Source organism: Megalops cyprinoides, chromosome 11 (genome assembly GCF_013368585.1).
Source record: "Megalops cyprinoides isolate fMegCyp1 chromosome 11, fMegCyp1.pri, whole genome shotgun sequence".
NCBI classification, from domain to species: Eukaryota; Metazoa; Chordata; class Actinopteri; order Elopiformes; family Megalopidae; genus Megalops; species Megalops cyprinoides.
Genome location: NC_050593.1, coordinates 20,996,387 through 21,016,258, shown reverse-complemented (window position 1 = coordinate 21,016,258; position 19,872 = coordinate 20,996,387). Strand labels below are relative to the sequence as shown.

The 19,872-nt window shown below is 42.4% G+C and overlaps 1 protein-coding gene across 1 annotated transcript; it reads left to right on the top strand.

The window, feature by feature from the left end:
• The first annotated feature begins 11,533 nt into the window (after nucleotides 1-11,533).
• Nucleotides 11,534-17,362, top strand: akap17a (A kinase (PRKA) anchor protein 17A). The gene is made up of 5 exons (XM_036540860.1): nucleotides 11,534-11,670; nucleotides 12,325-13,098; nucleotides 14,803-14,951; nucleotides 15,351-15,591; nucleotides 16,256-17,362. Exons 2-5 carry the CDS (start codon nucleotides 12,340-12,342, stop codon nucleotides 17,360-17,362), a joined length of 2,256 nt encoding a protein of 751 aa, XP_036396753.1. The 5' UTR covers nucleotides 11,534-11,670; nucleotides 12,325-12,339.
• Nucleotides 17,363-19,872: the final 2,510 nt, after the last annotated feature.

The following is a 19,872-nucleotide window of genomic DNA, read 5'->3' as shown; positions in this document are numbered from 1 at the left end:
GTATTTTCGGTTGGTATGTGATACTAGCTTCCATGCTAGAATAGCAGGCTGTTTGCTGGTGTCAATCTAATGGCCAAAGTAATGTCTGCTCAAAAAGACTTCTGTTTATTATTATTATTATTAATGATAATAATAATAATAACCATCTGGATAATCAATTGTTTCTGTTGCAAAAACTTAAAACAAGCATTTATTTGATTCAGTGAACTGAATCTAGTTGGTGAGGCTCTTGGTTGTATAGTATTCAGATACTCATACTGTAATTATATTGGTAATGATTTCACCTTTACAACTGACCTAATACATACATAATTGTAATATGGGATCATAAATGGGATTTTAGGGGTTGTATATTGTTGATAACACTAACCAGTCTGAGATTTTAATCGCAAATTGTTGTAATGTTGTTGTTTGGTGCAGTTTGACAATAAGTTGTAGGGGGTAAATGACCGTGAGGAAGAACTGGAAGACTTTTGCAGATATCTTTGCAGTGCTTGTTCTGTGTGACGCTGCTGTGTACTCCTGTCTCAGCTCTTAATAAGATTAACCCATAGCAGTCAAGTGATAAGCAGCCTCTCAATGCTGCAATTATAATTGCTTCATTTTTTGTTGCATTACACAGCGTTGTGCCATGTGTGGTAGGATTTATGTAGTAATAGCTTGCTAAGCAAACAGGGTCAAAACTGTTTCTGATTTCACAGGTTTCACGCACCTTGAGACTGTAGTTGTGCATACGAACAGAACACTGTGACATTTGGAGGGCAAAGGTGATCTGTGTTGGTATTGCCTTTATGAATATTGTTCCGTTTACCAGTAAAAGTGCCTTTTTACAGATTTAACATTGTGATTTAGTGGAAGATGTCAACTTGGCCTATGTTCTTTTTATGCCTATGGTAATCTTCCAATAATATTTTCAAAAATATTTTGCTCTTTTATGGAAGGTTCCACTGAATCATTTCTAACAGTCATTAGTTAGCAGCACTATTACTTCAAGGCACTTTTATTGTTTAATTTTTAAACTTAGCCCTCATATAGTATGTAAACATTTGTGTCACTTTTGTTTATTATTGACTATTTCGCTTAAGAATTAACTTGTGTCATTTGATAGAGCTAATTATTAAATTAGATCTCACAGTGGAAATTGGACTCAGTGCCCATTGTCACATTACCTGTTGAAATCAATGGAGGATGTGTTCTACATCACCTGTCTGTCATAGAAAGATAAAGGAAAATAATGCATTGCACACTATAGCATTGATCTGTCATGCCAGAGATATGGTGCCTTTTCTTATTCATCATCTCATTTTCAATCTGTGAATCTTCATTTTCTTTGGTCTCATAGGCGTACAACAAATAGATGATTGGTAGGATCAGTTGAAGCACTCCAGTGAGCTTGCTTGGGACTGTTTAACAGTGTCCAACAGTGTCCTCTGATGCTCTTACTGTTATCCAGAACACATGAAAGTAGAACAGATAAAGTACCCCTGCATTTTATGTTGATGTGATGGTCAATGTAAAAAACAATACGAATTGTGTTATAGAGGTGTCTCTGTTTGTTTTAATGTCTGTTTTTCTGTGTAAGCTTGGGAATACATGTACATATGATTTAGAAATAAAACGTTCACATTTTTTTACATAAATCTAAGAGTCAAAGATTTTCGGTCAGGCCATGAAATACTCAGCATGTGCCAGTGGTTTAATCTTTCCTGAAAAAAATCTGGATTTTTTTGCACACTGTGGGATGGGATGTCATTTTTTACTTCTAGTCAAATTAACTTTGATTCAATTTTAATAATTGATCTGTGTAAACAAATTGATGTATCTTGTTTTTAATGTATTACTGTCTTTTGAAAACTAGTTCTCCTATCATACCTTACAGAAAGTAACTTTGGAAAAATAGTGTTTTGTAAACCTTTTTTTAATGTTTACTGCTTAGCCTACTAATCATGGCAATGAGATTTAAAGGGCTGGAACCCAAAATTCATGGAACTGTTATTTCGTTTCTCTATAAATTTGTGTTTGTAAATTGTTGTGTTTACTTTATTTGGCATGTATGTTTTTAACATGATATTGTAAATTTAACAAAATGTATTATGATTCTTAGGAAGTATCCCATCTTAGTAGTATCTTGATACTACTGATACTCACACTAATGATAAGAAACAAAACAGCATTTATTTGAGTGTCCTGTGAGAATGGACCTGTTGACTGAAAAAAAGACTTATTAATGAGCTCAGATTAATTTCAGAGTGTAGAGTGTTAATGAAAATGGCCTAGAACACATGTAAAGGTTTACTGTGTAATCCATTCTGGGATTAAAAGTGTAAATAGTTTATGATGTGTGAACTATGGACAGCTGAGTACAGGTCTGCATAAATATTGATTTTCTTTGCTTTTGTGGAGTTCCACATAGTTGTTGAAGGAAATTGTGCATTACAGAAAGCTTTTCAATGTAGTGACAGTAATACGCATTGTTAATCTATTGGATCTTCACCTGAGAAATAAATGGTGTCATACCAAGAAATCATGCTGTATTTTTTAAATGGTACTTTTTACCCACCGTGTATAGGTGAAAACAAGAGTGCATTTACAAACAGGGAATTCCTTATTATTACTAAAATGAAAATGTAGGTTACTTGTAATTAAATGTTTCACTTCAGTTTCCTCATTGTGAGCAAAAAATGATTTAAACAGATGTAATTCTTCTGTTTCTTATTATTATTGTTTTATAATTGCCCATAATACAATATAACACACTTAATGCAAACTTAAAGACATAATACAAAACTAATTGTAAAATTTTCTTTGTTGTCCTGCTGGCCCATAAACCATTTAGATGTAAATTGTGTAAATTGTTGAATTAGTTAGTATAATAGTCTACTCCTCAAATTACAACACAGTTACATGATGTGATGTTAATTTATTATTCATATGATCGTAAGCCTGAGATGCTGTCCCCCACCTGTCCTGTTAATGCATCACATGAAATCCAAGAACTCTAAATACGGAGGAAAGATACTGGAGAGAATGCTGATGTTGTATATTTGACTAGCTATATTGTAATACACCGGTTAGTTTTGATCCCAGAAGATGAGGTGCTGTGCTTCCAAAATCACATTGCATTAATGTGAATGTGTACACAAACATACTGCATATTTGATGCTTTAAATAATTTGGTTTTAGAAATGTAAATAGATTTAGCTAAACAATTTCCAGAATTCCTGTAAGTTGTAAATGAGTATTGGTTCTACTGTGTGGAGCATGGTACATAATTCTCATGTCTTAGGAACATGATCTAGTGACTGTATCACTGCTGGCTGTGCTATTGTGGGAACACCCTGACAACAGCTTGTTGCCTGAAAACAAAACAGTGGATTTGCTGATCAAGCATCTTCTGGGCGAGCGCTCACGCAATCAAATATGTCTGCCTGAGAGAGATGCCTGTCATGTTTCCAAAGGCACAGTAAACACTTTTTCTGTTCAAAAGGATATAAGTACACTCGTTCCTTTGTAAACCTGCGGTGGGGGAGATTTGCCCAGAAATATGCGAGGGTTCATGGTAATTCTTTTGGCTCTTTTCCACTCTCTCCACTAATCAAGCATATTTTCACTCCCCCTAATGGATTTTAGGCGAGTCTCTCTGACAATAGTCCTTTCAGCTAAGATTTGGAGGCTTGAGCCTTTGTAATGTACTGTGCTTTTGTCTGGCCAATGCAGTGACACCAGATAGTCTCTGTAAACAGACAAACCATCCATTCCATTTTCCTGTTAACAGGCACTAAGGACTGGTTTCTGGTAAAAATCACCATTTTACCTACTTATTTTCATTTGACGTGAATATAATTAGAGCTTAGCATTGATTATTTTGCTTTTGGCAGAAGTGAAGAGGTAGTTAAAATCCCAGGGAAAGCATTTGGCTGAATGTACTAAGGGCACACTAAATCAATGGCCCTAACAATGCTGATTTTGGTGTGGTCAACCAAACACCTTCCCTGTGTTTTGCTTTATCATAGGGCAATGCTATATACTTTTCAAAAGTCCTCTGGATACCAAATTAGATGTCTGAAACGTGGCAAAGACCAGAGGAAGCACATGCCCACAGGTGAACTCTGTCACATGACCTAATGTGCTAAATATGTTGTTAGGTTGACTGTGTTTTCTGCCAGTGCAGGGATACAGAGGTGATTTTGCTGAGGAAGACTGTCGGGCTGGGGGACAGGGAGTGTGTGCACATTAATCTCACCCCGCTGAGTGTGACACATTTCCTGTAGCCCTCAGGGACAGGAAGACTCAACCTGCCCCACTTAAGAGGGTAAACCAGGTCAACTATCACCATACGTTTCTCTCCATAATCCACAGGGCGACAACTCATTTTATCTCAATATATTTACCTTGTGCTGTTTGCATATAGTGTAGGCTTCCTTTTCCTCTAAACTCAACAGAACAGATAAAAGATTCATCACCCTCATCTGGATATGGATATGCAGAGTGGGTGAATAATTGCATGCATGGCTGAGGTGAGCTGAAGCAATTAGCAGAACTGATTGAACCGTGTGCTGAAATGAGAGGTGCTGGTTCTGTAACTGCCAGGGCCGTTAACTTGTGCAGTGCTGGAAAAACTCCCTGCACAAAAACAAAGAAACAAAAAGTTCATGCTCTTTATGTTTGCTGTGTTCCAGTAAACTTCTTTGTGATTGATAATACACAACGACCAAGGCTTTTAATAAGCCCTGTGTGATTCTTTGTGAAAATCATGGCAGCAGTGACCTACATACACAATGAGTGGAATAATGTCCTTTATGGAAATGCGCCTGCGCATCTCTTTGTGGAAACTGTGCCATCATTGGTGCTTTAGGCAATATTTCTGCTCTGCGGGAACTGCCAGAGAGAGCACTGTCTCTCTCCGGCAGCCCCAATCAAACCTCATTCCAACAGACTGCAGGATTTTTGCAATTTCTTTTAAAGGCCACAATGATTATGCGAGCCACTGTGTATTCCCATTTTCATATTGTTTACGTAATAATTTCAAAATAACACAGCAGCCTCCTGTTTCAAATTTGCTGGCACCATGACAGAACTGTTTGACATTACAGCAGTAATCCTTGGCCTGGGGTTGAGCGACTCTTATCTCATGTCGACAGCAAGTGCAGCCTGCACGTTTCTGCCTCTCAAATCCGCCGCTCAGTAATTAGTGACCAAATCTCTTAACTAACTAATCTTCTTCAATCTGTCCCATGACTTCACTGTTCTACTGTGTACAGAGGCCCTGATGTGACTGTCCCGGGGAGAGAAGGATCAGTCACACTTGAGTTGCTCTGACCATGTGGCCAGCAGCGTGATGACATCAGCCACATCACTGATTAGGCAACGCGTGCTCACCTGTCTGTGAACTTGTCCGCCTCACTTAATGACAGTAACAGTATTGGATGCAACCTTATCTTCACTGTAACTTTGTGTTTAGCTGTAACCTTATCAGCTGAGTGTTTTGTGTGTGTTTCTGGTCAAGTGTCACATGTCTTATGCACAGTTCGGTGGATGTGAAATGATGGTGATGACAGTGGTAAGTCAGTGAATGAGTGAATGAGTGAGTCTGTGAATCAGTGAGTGGACAAATGAGTCTGTGCATGTGAGAAAGAGCCAGCCCCTCCTGATGGGCCGTGTGAGGGACTGAAATCCTGCCAGTGCCCAGAGCACCACATCCAGGAGTCACCCCTTCCTAATGCTCTCAACTAAAACTGTAGCACTTTTTACTGTTCAAAATGAGGAAGCATAACAGTGAAAGCTTTATGCCATGGAGCGCTTTTTAGACAATTATCATGTATGTTACCCAAGGCTATATGCAAAGCGTTGAACGTGTCAAGCTAATGATTAGTTTGTTCAAATACTGTCTTGTTATTGTACATCAGTTAATTGTATTTCGTAATTTATTTGTTTTATACTTTTACACTTTACTTGGATCATTTGCTTTTTTTTTTTTTTTTTGGTTGAATACAATTGCGAAAATTCACATGAGCTACAGCACCTCTAGATCTACACTAACATAGAGATACAGAAATTCCAATGCAGAATTACAGTTTTAAACCTTCCAAGGTTTTAATACAATTTAAAAAATGTAGTTTAGTCCCCTGTGAACAAATACTGCTGCAGAGATACACATTAGAACAGCCAAACACGTTAGCATTGTCTTAATACCTCAGACTATCGGAAAGATTTCCGATTGCTGTCAACACTCAGAACATCGCCTCTGTGGAGACTGGTTCATAGTATACTACAACATCATTCATGGTTAACGAAGCATTCATACATCTTCACACAGAATTTTAAATGTAGCCCTCATAAACTGAGGCCATTAATATGTATCGCAGGCTATGACTTTGTCCTTGAGCTGACGGCCAATGTACTTCACAACAATTCATAACAGCAGGGCAGCTGGACTAAAAATAGTCCAACTTGTTTTCCTCTAATGCAATCTGACAAACACTGAACTTGACAAAAAAACATCAATTTTCTACATGATCAATGTTAGAAATGAGAATGTTTTATTTTTAATTTATCAATTTGCTCAAGGTAATTTTTTAAAATAAACATTTTGTTGTGATATATCAGAAATCTATGAGCAGAGGAAAAAAACAATTCACAGAATATGATCTGCTGCCAATCAAAGGACAACCAGTCATGCAGCTGCGGGATACAAGCTCCTAAACTGAAGTAAATTTTATAGATCACTAGTTTACTCCAGCAAACCATAATGAGTCTTTCGCAAGCCTGAAACACTAACACAGCACAAAAATCTATAATTTTTTCATTGATTTTGCAACACCTTAAGATAAAGTGAATTGCCTTTTTAGGCCAGAATATATACTGAAATTTAGTTAAATGGACAGTGCTCTGCCAATTTCACCATTGGTGAATCTTAATCAGTCTCTCTGGAGAGAGTATGCCTACAAGAGGCCCTATGCGTCTTATTGCACTCCATATGCACCTTAAAAAGCATCTTCTTCAGATTTCAACCCCTATAAAAGACAAGGGCTTTGTTCAGAATTAAGAAATCCAGCTAACACATCCTGTTTCGGCTAAAACGAAAGGGAGCTTTTAGGTCTGTAGCACCAATTGATGTTACTTCTGTCAGCGGCAGCAGTTTTTACCATTATTATTCTATTCAGAGTGCCTGCCCATGCTGTTGATCAGACAAGGTAAAGAACAGTGATATAATCATGAGCCAGCAAGCATTTTATAAGCCACAACTGATTGTTGGAATTCCTTTGACTAATGTGGAGAAGTTAATTGACCAGGCTAACTACTTACTGAACTCTTTTTGCTCTTCGTGAGGAACTTGATCTCCGACGCCACCCCAGGTATGATGCCCGAAGGAGCAAACGTGCACAGCGTACACTCCAGAGTGACCCCTTTGGGGGGATAATCATGACGCACCTTCAGTTTTAGCACATGTTTAGTTTGATACTGCCTCAGAAGGTGCTGCTTTAGCTTTAGAGCACAGCTAGGGCTGTATTGTGAAATATTGTGTGTTATATTCTGCTTTATTGCATGTTAGAATGCTGCTAAATGGATTATTGATCTTCCAGAATGGTGTCCCTCTGCATTTCCTGGTGTAATCTCAAATGGTATGTCCACAGCATGCTAAAGAAGAGCACAGTATTTAAGCTTTAAATTGAAGAGAGTAAAACTGCTCAAAAAACAGGTTATGAAGACCTACCTCCTTGCATTGGCACTACCAGCAGCAGCTCAGTAGCTCTTAAAATTTCATGATTACAGCAAAAGATACACGAGGCTTGAATGTCCCATTGATGTCTTACAATTCAAGATAGTTAAACCATTCTAAGCAAATGTCTCACAGACTTCTTAATGTGGACAACTCATTTTGTCTTCCTTTTAATTTTCCTTTGAATTAATTAATGTGCTTCAGCACTCTTTGTTCAAGCACAGCTATTCAAAGAGAGGACTTGCTGGTTTCTGTTTTCAGATGCAGAGGTGGGGCAACCTGCTCTGAAACAAGGATAAGAAGGCAGTTTACATGCACATGATTGCAGTGAAAAACAATTAATTTCCCATTAGACAAGCCTCAAGTCCTGTCAATGGCACAAATCACAGATAACATCACTGTAGAATACTTATGTAAGATCTTCCCAGAGGTCTGTGAGTCACAACATAGACAAGTTATGACTAAGAATTTTACTAACTGCCTCTACTATGACACATAGCTGTGTCCTACCTGGCCTTGATATAAACAAAGCAAAAACAGTGGAACTACCGCAACAGAGTGAAACGCAACACCATTCTACAGTAAAATGTGCTACCAATCATACGCTTTGAGCTGTGGGAAATGTGGGTAACACAGTGCACTGTGGATACTGTAGATCCTGGTGTTGATTCAGGGAGCAGACAGTTGGAGGATTTGTGGAATTGCACACGACAGGAGCCTGATGTAAAAACAGCTGACAGGGGGAATGAGTGCCTGATGACTCAATATATTCTCTTTCTCTTCTTCTGAACTCCTGTTTCCTGCTGCTAACAGCCACGCAGTTCAGCAGACGAGACACATGTCTGTCGGTCTCTTCCACAGCTGGCAGGATGTGTTTACTTGTGTTTGAGCCGGCTCTGTGTCATCATTTGTCACATGCGTTTCTATATGAGATACTTGATTAATACTGATAATCCAAACATAGCATGACCTTTGACACAGTGCATAGTTGTGTAGAAAATAAAAGACAATTAATGTAATGACTGTTATTTCAGCACACCCGTGTTTAGCATCCAGAGAATGTTAAAACACAAAAAGGAACAAAATCTGTGTGTGTGTAGTGTGTGTGTGTGTGCGTGCGTGCGTGTGTGTGTGTGTGTGTGTAACTAGACATGGATGTAGTCTCTAGAGTCTACTGCACACTAATTATGACATGGATGATGCCTCCAGCACCACTGGGGAAAATGTGTAAAATAAATGAGCACACATAATCTCCATAATTTCCAGAAACTTAAATGACAGTGTTCCTACACAAAAGGCAAAGCAGAAAAGTGAAGAAAAAAAAAATGAAAGGAAAAACAAATATTCTGGAATAGCTGTAGTTTCAGCATGCTTCAACACGACAGGACTGCTCAGATTCTTCCCAGCAGAGTGAGTAATTATAGCTTGCCGCAACAAGCTCTAGTCCTTCAACCATGTGAGCCAAGTGATATGGAAGTCAGTGGGCGAATGGGTGAATTGCGAAAGAAAAGATAAATGCCAATAAATGTGACCAAACCAGAAGAGGGACAGCACTGCGGGCTGTATCTCATCTCAGCCTCCGCCTACGTTTCTCCTGAACACAAGTAAAGCTGTTTTATGTTTAATACTGACTACTAACAATGTAAAAAATAAACATTAAATACATATAGCTTATACTGGCGATTTAGACTGGCAACTAATTTGCCTATATCCGTTCTACGACACTCATTCAAAGAGTGCTTTAAAGTTCCATTATATACAAATAAAAGTGGAAGCCTGAATGATCTCGCAATGTAACAACTTTTTGCAGAAGGGCCATGAACAGTTTAGTTCTCACTAGGAAAAGGAACTAGAATGCACTATCAAATCCTAACACAGGTGCAGGGTAACAAAAGAAAACAAGAAAGGCGCTTGCACTGTGTTAAATGCTCCCAAGTGATTTACACAAAAGGCCAATATTTTCCACATGGTCTTTGTCCGGTAACGACAGCCTTTCGGCAGACCTGTTTAGCAGTAAATGAGGTAGATATGGTGCCCAAGCTGGATGATTGTTATATACAAAGGGGGGACACATAAAAAACACACACATACATACAAACACACACAAACACACACACACAAACACACACACAGAGTATATACACACACGCACAATCAATACATCATCTTATAATCATGTGGGTTCAAATGTAATTTAAAAAGGGTCTGATTCCAAACTTGTCAACATGTCAACATGTAGATCTAAAACAGTTAACAGTAAAATGTATAGTACAATTTCATTTATATAACCACCTTGGTGAGATACAGTATATTTAAGTGATGCAGTAATATCACTTGCAAACTGACTTCAAATGTCACAGGTATGGCTGCTGCTGCAGTGATCACCTGTCTTTACCTGCCTGTGTCCTGCCCACTTGTTGAGGCACATGAGCACTTGATCATGCATTTCACATGGGTAGTGGAGCGAGAAATGAAGTCATGCATGCTGAACAGTGGCTAGTGTACAGGTGGACATGCTGCACTGAGGCCACTGTCAAGGCTTACAGTTGCCTGCTGGGGCCCTGTCAATTTTTTATTTTTTTTTGCATTGTAGATAGTAAATTAGATTTAACTAGGATCTTTCCTAGACTCAGAGGCCTTTTAGAACAAAGTGCTTGTTTAAAAATATGTTTTGTGTGAGGATCAGATTCAAGAATGCACAATGCTTATTTATGATGTGCCTAATCGAGAATGTTAATGACCTCGTGCAGAATACTAGGTAAAACACTCTTTTACCTCTAGTTTTTCTGATCCATTACCCCCTGGTTGTAGACCCTTTTCACTGTACAAGGAATGGAGGTTTGAAAAGTCTGGATGCTGCAAAATAGTGTTTGGTAATAAAGACGTGCAGGCGAATGTTGTCTGTATTGTAGCAGCTATGGTCAGCACATTACGCTGGGTGCCATGGCAACGCTACACGAGCCTAATGGGCGCATTCCACAGAATTATGCACGTCTCACTACACTAGACCCCTGGCTGTGCATCATACTTGACTTGGAAGACACACTTACGGTTAAGTGGAGAGTATGCCTTCGGCCTCATAAACAGGACAGGGAACTGTGCGTGATCTGAAATATTATGCAGCAGTTGGCTATAACGTCAGTTGTGATTTTCCCTGATCACGGTTACACGCATCAGCAGTCAGCACACACGAACAGGGTCTGAAGACGTTTTGAGTGTGGAGGACACGGTATTTAACATTAACCTGTAGTAGTTCCACGAACACTACGGCCGACGATATTCCTGCAATAGTAGCCCGTCCCTTTAAAGCATGTAGACCCCGCGGATTATAATAATGATGCGCTATCACACTCTTGAACACTTTCCACGTCTCAGACTCACCGAGTAATCCTCAAATGTGTTAAATTTGCACATCGGCTGCCCTCTAGTGGTCACTTTTTAAACTATCTGTTGTGTTCGACGAAGATAAGCTTTACATCCAGCTTCAATATCCTGTACAGTTTCTTTTTTTTCGTTTCAGACTTTGATATAATGTTTGAAATACAATACACTGCTTGATACTCAATATCAACATTTCATATATTTATATTATGTTAAACTTATATGTTCATAATGTAGTAAAAGGGCAATGATTTTGAAGTGTAACCAATATTTGTCTAAAAAGGTTATACTGTAACTACGTATAATGACCACAGGGTGGCGTAAGGTAAGAAAAAGACTACATATAAATCTACTTTTACAAATTATTTCTATGGTTTCTTTGGCGGAAGCGGAAGTTTTTCGGGTTTGTTTGAACTTCCTCGGATAGCCTTGATTCAACAGCAGTACTATCGTTAGCAGGCTGACAAACTAAGTGCATTTTTGGGCACATAGGTTGCTAAGTATTTAAAGGTCATTACTAGGCATGAAAACAACCGGCATATTTTAGTTTGGGTCAGGTGAACGAAAAGGTTTGTTTTTCAGTTGATGGTTAATGTGTGTGTGTTTTTTAAATGGCTTAGCTAGCTAACGTTACAACTACGAAACACCTAGTCAACTAGCTAGCTAGTTAGCTAATGGTCCAGCCGAAGTGGGTGTCGTAGGACCAGATGAGGGGAAACAGTGTTTTGCATTTCATGATATGGAATGCTTGCATAGTTTTATACTTCTTTGTACGATTTAGTAATTAAATGCCCCAACACATTGGTTGTTTGCTGTGGAGGAAAAGAAAAAGCAAAAATGGAGCTAGCTCTCAAGCTAGGTGAATGGGAAGTCTCATCTAGCAATGTCGCTAGGTTAGCTAGTTAGCGTAGCTATTTGAATCTGAAGCGTGTCACGGTTTGAAACACAAGGGCATCGCATTTTATGATAATATTGTGTTACTTCTTAGCAGTCGTGTCCGATTGAGGTGTGTTTTGACGTATTAATACTGCATACATGTAGCCAAATCTAGAATTTCTCTGGATGTCAAGCTTTTAGTGAAGAACTTACGTAAGAAAGTACATGTACACGAAGTACATGTGCAACCATGCGTTAGGTACTGATGTGTAAATTTAGATATTTCCACTCATAGTAATATGATCTTAGCTTCAGCTACTAACTGCATGTTTTGGTTTTAACCGTAGCGTCACGCTGTAGCCATGACGACAACGATAGTTCACGACACCACTGAGGCCGTGAAACTGTGCCCGGCTCATGGCTTGTACTTGAAGCCCATTGCTAAGATGATCGTCAGCGTGGCCCTGCCCCAGCTGAAGCAGCCGGGAAAGTCCATCTCCAACTGGGAGGTGATGGAGAGGGTGAAGTCCATGGTGCAGCCCGACCAGTTCTCTGCCCTGCGAATCTCCAAGAGCACCATGGAGTTCATCCGCTTCGAGGGCGAGGTGGAGAACCGGGCCATGGTGAAGGCCTTCCTGGCCAAGCTGGACGGCAAGAGCATCAAGCTGAGCGGCTTCACGGACATCCTGAAGGTGCGGGCGGCTGAGAACAAGACAGACTTCCCCACCCGCCATGACTGGGACTCCTTCTTCCGCGACGCCAAAGACATGAACGAGACAGTGCCCGGCGAGCGCCCCGACACCATCCACCTGGAGGGCTTGCCCTGCAAGTGGTTTGCCCAGAAGGACACCTCCCCCGAGCGGCCCTCCGAGAGCGTCCTCACGGCGGTGTTCGAGGGCTTTGGGAAGATCCGCAACGTGGACATCCCCATGCTGGACCCTTACCGCGAGGAGATGATGGACAAGAACTTTCACACGTTCACCTTCGGGGGCCACCTGAACTTCGAGGCGTATGTGCAGTACCAGGAGTACGTGGGCTTCGTCAAGGCCATGGACACCCTGAGGGGTATGAAGCTGATGTACAAAGCGGAGGATGGCAAGGCCGTGGCCTGTAACATCAAGGTCAGTTTATGGTTTATACTATGGAGATACTGCATTCCATATATTTCACTTTGAAAAGGAAGTCCCTGCTGTGGTTAAATGTCAGTGAGCCCACTTAGCACCATATTACATTACATTACTGTCATTTGGCAGACGCTCTAATCCAGACTGATTTACATAGCTTTCAGTGTTTTTTACATGTTGTCCGTTTATACAGTTCGATATTTACTGAGGCAATTGTGGGTTAAGTTCCTCTCCCAAGGGCACAGCAGCAGTGCCCCATTGGGGGATTGAACCAGCAACCTTTCGGTTATGAGCCCTGTTCCTTGCCACTATGCTAAAAACTAAACAGCCACAGCAAATACTTAGTCCAACCAGTGAGAAATGCAGTGTGCACATTGAGCAAACATGCTTCCATTTATCAGGTATGTTAGCCCTTACCTTAGTTGTGTATTCAGCTGTGTGTTGGTATAGTTATTGGTTTTTGTCACATTTACTTTGTTTCTAGGGCTGGGATTGGTCTCTGTCAGCTTACTTTCAGATGTGATAGCCTCCTTAGCATAGCACAAGCAGACCACGCAAAAGCAGTGCAGTGGACTTTGCAGAATGTAGAATGGGACATATTTGTCCACATATGCCTTCCTTGAATAAACAGTGAGGCAAAGAATGGTTCTGTGTTTAGTTAAATTGAGACACCAAAAACAGGTGAAAGGTAAGTCATTAGATAATTACTTTTTCGTCTTTTTAGTATTTCACAGTTTTATTGTAATGCATGAGACTTCCCTAACTACTTGAGGATGCCTAAGATCACATTTATATTTACTTAAGCACAAATAGTGTGGTTAGGTCAGATAAGATAGGTGAGAAAACAGAATGGAGATTTGGTAAGAAAATTTCATGGTCAGGTCAGATGTGATCAGATGAACAGAAGCTTGAGAAGACAGACTGCCTTCACATCAGTTATGTCAGAGTTACTGACAGCTTCTGCCCGGACCTCCCCCGACACCGTCCCAAGATCATCCACGTGGAAGACGATATCCAGCGCGAGTCATTTTTGAGCTGCGGCAGTTATTACTCAGCTGTGCGGTTTGAAAGGAGGCCGAGATACAAGCGGATTGTCCCCACTAATGAGATGGAATGCATTCAGACAAAGTGCCGCTTGCATAACGCCGTTAGTTTGAAGGGCTTTTAATGAAATGAAAGTCATGGCTGCATTATCCTCTCCAGGATCACTGGACAGCGTCAGTAAAGACATTTCTAATCCAGCATGAACAAAGCCATCACGAACTGAGTGTGGAGAGGATTGAGAAGGAAGTCCTCTTTCTGCTCCACAAATGGGCCTGATTAATTAGCTCAGATAGGAAATGATGTAAGGAAGACGTGGAGATTATTTTAAGAAAGCTAATGACGGTTCCTCTTTGATTACATTTTCATATCTTTTAACACCGGAATAGAAATACTGCATTAAAACTTCTGTAGTTTCACTCCACAACCGTTTCCACCCACCCCTGCCAGCTATCTGAATTCCCATTTCCCCAAGATTATTTCAAAATGTAGTTGTCGACTACTGGAGTTGAAGTTTGAAGCTTGCAATTTTTTTTTCCAGTTTTATGTCCTAATCTATAATGGTGAAATTAGGAGTGGGAGAAGAACGGGGGCGCATAAGGGATTAATCAGCCTTGTTAATGCTTCTGATAAAAAGTGTGTTCATTACTGTTATCACAGGTGACCTTTGACACCACCAAGCACCTCAGTGATTCAGCCCTGAAGAGGAGGCAGCTGGAGAGGCAGAAGCTCCAGGAGCTGGAGAGGCAGAGGGAGGAACAGAAACGCAGGGAGAAGGAGGAGGAGGAGCGACGCAAGGAGGAGGAAAGGTACCTGGTGCTACGCGTGCTCTGAGAACACAGCGTCTCCACATCAAGCCACCGTAGAATCCATTAGTGTTAAACTATTCATTTGATTATCTCACACCTCTGTACAGGGCGTCTTACATATCCAACGTAGTATTCATTTTCTCAACTCGAAGTTCATTTAAGCAATTCGGGTAAAGCAGATTTATCGAGGCTATAACAGTAGTGGTGTTACACCAGGGGTTTCAAACCTGCAGCCTTTGAGTTCAGATGTGCTGTTGTGTGTTTGTCTGAACTGGAGACTAATCCAGAGTCCTGTGACTTGTGTTGCGCGTGTGGTGTTCGGCCTCCTTCGTGGTCTGAGGGCTCGGACAGGCCGGAGCTGCGGCGAGGCCCCTTGGCAGACGTGTCGCTGTGTTGCAGGAAACAGCGGGAGCAGGAGGAGGAGGAGAGAGAGCGGAGGAGGGAGGAGAAGCTGCGGAAGAGGGAGCAGAAGAACAGGGAGCGGGAGGAGAAGAAGAACCAGAGGAAGGTGAAGAAGCAGCAGGCGGAGGAGCAGAAGAAGCTGCACCTGAAGATCGCCATGGAGGAGAGGAAGCTGCTGCTGGCCCAGCGCAACCTGGAGTCCATCCGCCTCATCGCCGAGCTGCTGGGCAGGGCCAAGGTCAGTGCTCACATCTGCAGTGCCTGTGCTTCAGTCCTTAGCAGGTGCTGCTCTACTGACCTACTCACAGGTCCTGCTCAGCTACATTACATTACGTTACGTTACATTCATTTAGCAGATGCTCTTATTCAGAGTGACTTCCAGCACAAGAGAACAGAAGTGTATCCATTCAAGTTGAATGAGCAGCAGTGTCAGACCAGGCTAACAACACTCCCAGACCAGTGAGTGTGAGAATAACGCTATTCAAGCCCTACCGTTAGTTAAATTGTGCAGTCTGATTAGACAAACATAGTGTTCTACCATATGTCAGTTGCTAGATCACAGAACCCAGAACATATTGCAGTACTATACATAAAATAAACTGCAAGTACTACAAGTAGCCGGTGTTAGGGGCAGGGATTGGGGTGGAACCAAGATGCAGTCTGCAGAGGTGGGTCTTCAGTCTGCATCTGAAGATGGCCAGCGATTCCGCTGTCCTGACCCCCGCTGGGAGTTCATTCTACCGCTGAAGGACCAGTACAACAGGGATCATGTTTGAGAGGGGCGACCCTGTTGGGATGGGACAGGCAGTTGCCCCACTGTTGCAGTTTTAAACATCCGTTTCTTGAACAGGTGTATAAGGATTGGCATACGGTGTCTAATTCCGCCCCTCCCGCTCTGACAGGCCCTGAGGCAGCAGCAGCAGGAGAGGGAGCAGGCGGAGCTGGCTCGGCAGCAGAAGGCAGAGCTGGCCAGGCTGCAGCACCTGGAGGAGAAGCGGCGGCTCCAGGAGGCGGAGCTGCGGCGGGTGGAGGAGGAGAAGGCCCGGGCGCTGGAGCTGCAGCGCAGAGAGAGGGAGCTGCGGGACAGGCTGCTGGGGAACCTCCTCAAGAAGAGCACCGCCCCGGAGAGCCAGGAGGCGGAGCTGGGGCTGATGGGACACGCGGTCCTGGGCATGCCCTACAGCCCTCCAGACTGCCAGACTAACGTTGCTCAGGCTCAGGTCAATGGTCTCTCGCACATAGCTGGAGAGAACCAGTATCCCTCTGTCGCAGGGCTGAGGGGCCACTCCGGGGGGCACTGCAGCTCCCAGTGGGGGCAGCTGGACTCCGGCCCAGAGAGCAGGACAGGAGGCAGGCAACATAGCCACGAACGCACCCAAGACCGAGAAAGAGGGGTCCGCAGCCGAGAGCTCAGCAGAGGTAGATGGGAGAGCAGCCGAGAGCGTAGTAGTAGAGGGAAGCACAGCCGAGAACGCAGCCGGCAGCGTAGCAGAGGTAGAGGAGAGCGCAGTCGAGAACACAGCCGAGAGCGAAGCAGAGGTAGAGGAGAGCGTAGCCGAGAGCGTAGCAGAGAGAGGGCAGGGCGCAGCCGAGAGCGAAGCAGAGGTAGGGGAAAACGCAGTCGGGAGCACAGCAGAAGTAGGTGGGAGCGCAGCCGAGAGCGTAGCAGAGAGAGGGGAGGGCGCAGCCGAGAGCGTAGCAGAGAGAGGGGAGGGCGCAGCCGAGAACGTAGCAGAGAGAGGGGAGGGCGCAGCCGAGAACGTAGCAGAGAGAGGGGAGGGCGCAGCCGAGAGCGTAGCCGAGAGCGTAGCAGAGGAAGGGGAGAGCGCAGCCGAGAGCGTAGCAGAGGAAGGAGGGAGTACAACCGCAGGGGGAGGGGAAGGAATTGGTCACGCTCCTCCAGCTATGATGGGAACAGGAGGAAGGAGTCCAGCCGGGAGAGGAGCCGCAGACATCACAGTCCCGGCCGGGACAGGGGTCGGAGGGACAGCTTTCGAGACTATAGTTAACAGTTAACGACAGAACTTTTTACTGGGACTGTCAGTACTATAGCAGTTTGGTAACCAGTATGACTGCTTTAAGATACCCTGTGCTGGCTGTATTATCTCTAGTGCACTGCTCCCTGTGCAATATGTCTGATAACCAGACACTAAGCCGCCCCCCACAGTGATCATGTGATCAGGAGGAACACGCAGAGATGACCAGTAGAAAAACTGGCAGAGAAACACTGAAATCATGGCTTCTCATCCTTAAAAAAGTAAGAATACATCAGGAAGACTGTAACATTTGTTCTTGATTTTTTTTTCTAAAAATATTTCATTGGGTTTCTTCATACTGCAATAAATGCATGTTCCAAGAAGTTATGCCTCATTTTAAAAGTGTTTCTCTGATATAACATACAGGCCACAATAACAACCCGGGATATCTTTGGTTTCTGTATTAAAGACGGTCCAAAGCACCTATTCAAAATTTTTAGGCTTGGAGAGGTGGAATCTTAGTTACTGGGATGCAGTAAATGAATTTGGTTTAAATTTAAAATGCAGTCTTGCATAGGTGTTATAATGGGGAAAAACTATGTTTCCTGTTGGAGATAGTACTAGGAGATAGATTATTACTTCATAGGAGATATAATGATGTATATGGACCTTAAGTAAGGAGATTAGGTGTTAAATATAGACTTAGTGTACATGCAAAGCTGTTAGAGCTTGCTCGTGCTCTTCCAAGATAATAGCAGTTCAAGTATGATTGTACAATTATACAGTTGCCAAAGGTTTTTTTTTTTTTGTTATGACTTGACAAATGCTCTCTTTGGTGACCTCTCACCGAAGACGGTTCTCAGATCCCAGAAGCCCACAATGTGAATAAACCTTCCTGTTTGTGTTCTAAAGGGAGATTTGAAAAAGTTGGGGCAAAAGGGAGTTCATTGTAAATTCCCTCTTGTTCAGAGTTATGAAGAAAAGCCTTAACCAAGGCTCTGTAGCCCATTGAACAGTTTCCCAATTAACACGTTCCAACCAATTTTTATGTTTTTGTGTTGGTAAAATGCGTTTTACCAACATGCTGCTTAGCGCCAATTTGAAGGTTTGAGTGACCTTGTAGAACATTGTATTTTTCACACTTTTGTGACTGAGTTCATGCTAGAAGCTAATGTGCACCAGACAAATGTCGTTGCCTTATTAATTACGTCACATTCGAAGATGAGAAGTGCTTTAATGTTCTATTCAAGTTGAGGAGAGCTCAGCTCTGCCTGGCAGGGTGTTGGACAGTCAGAACCCAGCCTCTAGTTAGCCACTCAGGGATAAGTGTTTTCATCTCTGTCCCTGGAAATGGACCTGAAAGTGCATCCTTTATGTTTGTTTTTGAAACATTCAGACCTTTGTTCACAGCACACCAGCAGCATCCCAGAAGTTCAGTATTGTCATAATTATTGCATGTACACGTTCATTGGTCTTGAAAAAGTGCAATGTATGACTTTTTGTTTGAATAAAATAAGGAAGTGATCATCTGTGTATGGTCTTTACTTGATCAGTGTTGGAGGGATTTGCTGGAATTCAATTAAACTTGACCCAGATGGTAGCTGTATTTAATGGTGATTTTTGCAGTACTCATTGTTTAAAATTATTTTTTATCGTGCTTCTAACACCTTCACCACCATAACCTGAGTTAGCTGTCCAGGTCTCCCCGATAAAAAAGTTAACACACATCTCTATAGGAATGCATGTACCTCATTCACAAATACCTTAGAGTTTGGGATAAATAGCACCTTTTGGACCTTTGGATCTTCCTGGATGTCATTAGTAACTGCACATACATTTTAGTATAATTTTATACTGCCTGGTCTAATGTGGCGCTTTTAGTTGGTGTTGCAAGATGAAAACTCAAGTTTTGAATAAACGGAAGGCACAGTGTTGACCAGGTGATTGCAGTAGTGTTACAGGGTAATGCTATCAGTTGTGACTAACGATGGAACCTTCTGATCTCTTCTGATCGAATCAACAAGCGTACAGGGTTTACACCAATCATCAAGAGCGGACAGACCAGGTGAGTGAGCCAACTGAGCATTCGATAGAAGCCTGTTCTTCTTACACTTTTTTGGTACTGTGTAAATCCATCAGTCTTTCTCCCTGCCACTTCGTGCTGACCTGAGTCCCATGATAATCCTGTTGTTTTCACTCTTGCTCACTCAGTCCTGTCTCGGAGTGAACTTTCCTGCTCTTTTGTTGTCCGCACTGTTCATGATCTCCCCCAGCCCTCTTTATCAAGGAAGGTATTTTGTCCAAAGTGTAACGGGGTGTCCCTGTACCCCGGGATCTAGCATACGCAAGCGAAATGTGAAAAACGCCCCTTGCCCTACCATTCTGCCTCAACCAGTAATCTCTGTAATCTGATTAAGGCCTCTTGTTTAACTGTTTCGGCTGCTGAGTGCTTATTACAACCTGACTCCCTCAAAGACATTTCACAGTGTCACACAGATACTCCGCGTCCAACTGAGAAGAGCCTTGGGACTGAGACCGCAAAG

What these genes read in the sequence shown, in the direction of transcription:
- akap17a (XM_036540860.1), top strand. Translation starts at nt 12,340, where the DNA reads ATGACGACAACGATAGTTCACGACACCACTGAGGCCGTGAAACTGTGC. An exon ending in CCGTGGCCTGTAACATCAAG is followed by an intron (nt 13,099 to 14,802) that starts GTCAGTTTATGG and finishes CTGTTATCACAG; the next exon opens with GTGACCTTTGACACCACCAA. An exon ending in CGACGCAAGGAGGAGGAAAG is followed by an intron (nt 14,952 to 15,350) that starts GTACCTGGTGCT and finishes GCTGTGTTGCAG; the next exon opens with GAAACAGCGGGAGCAGGAGG.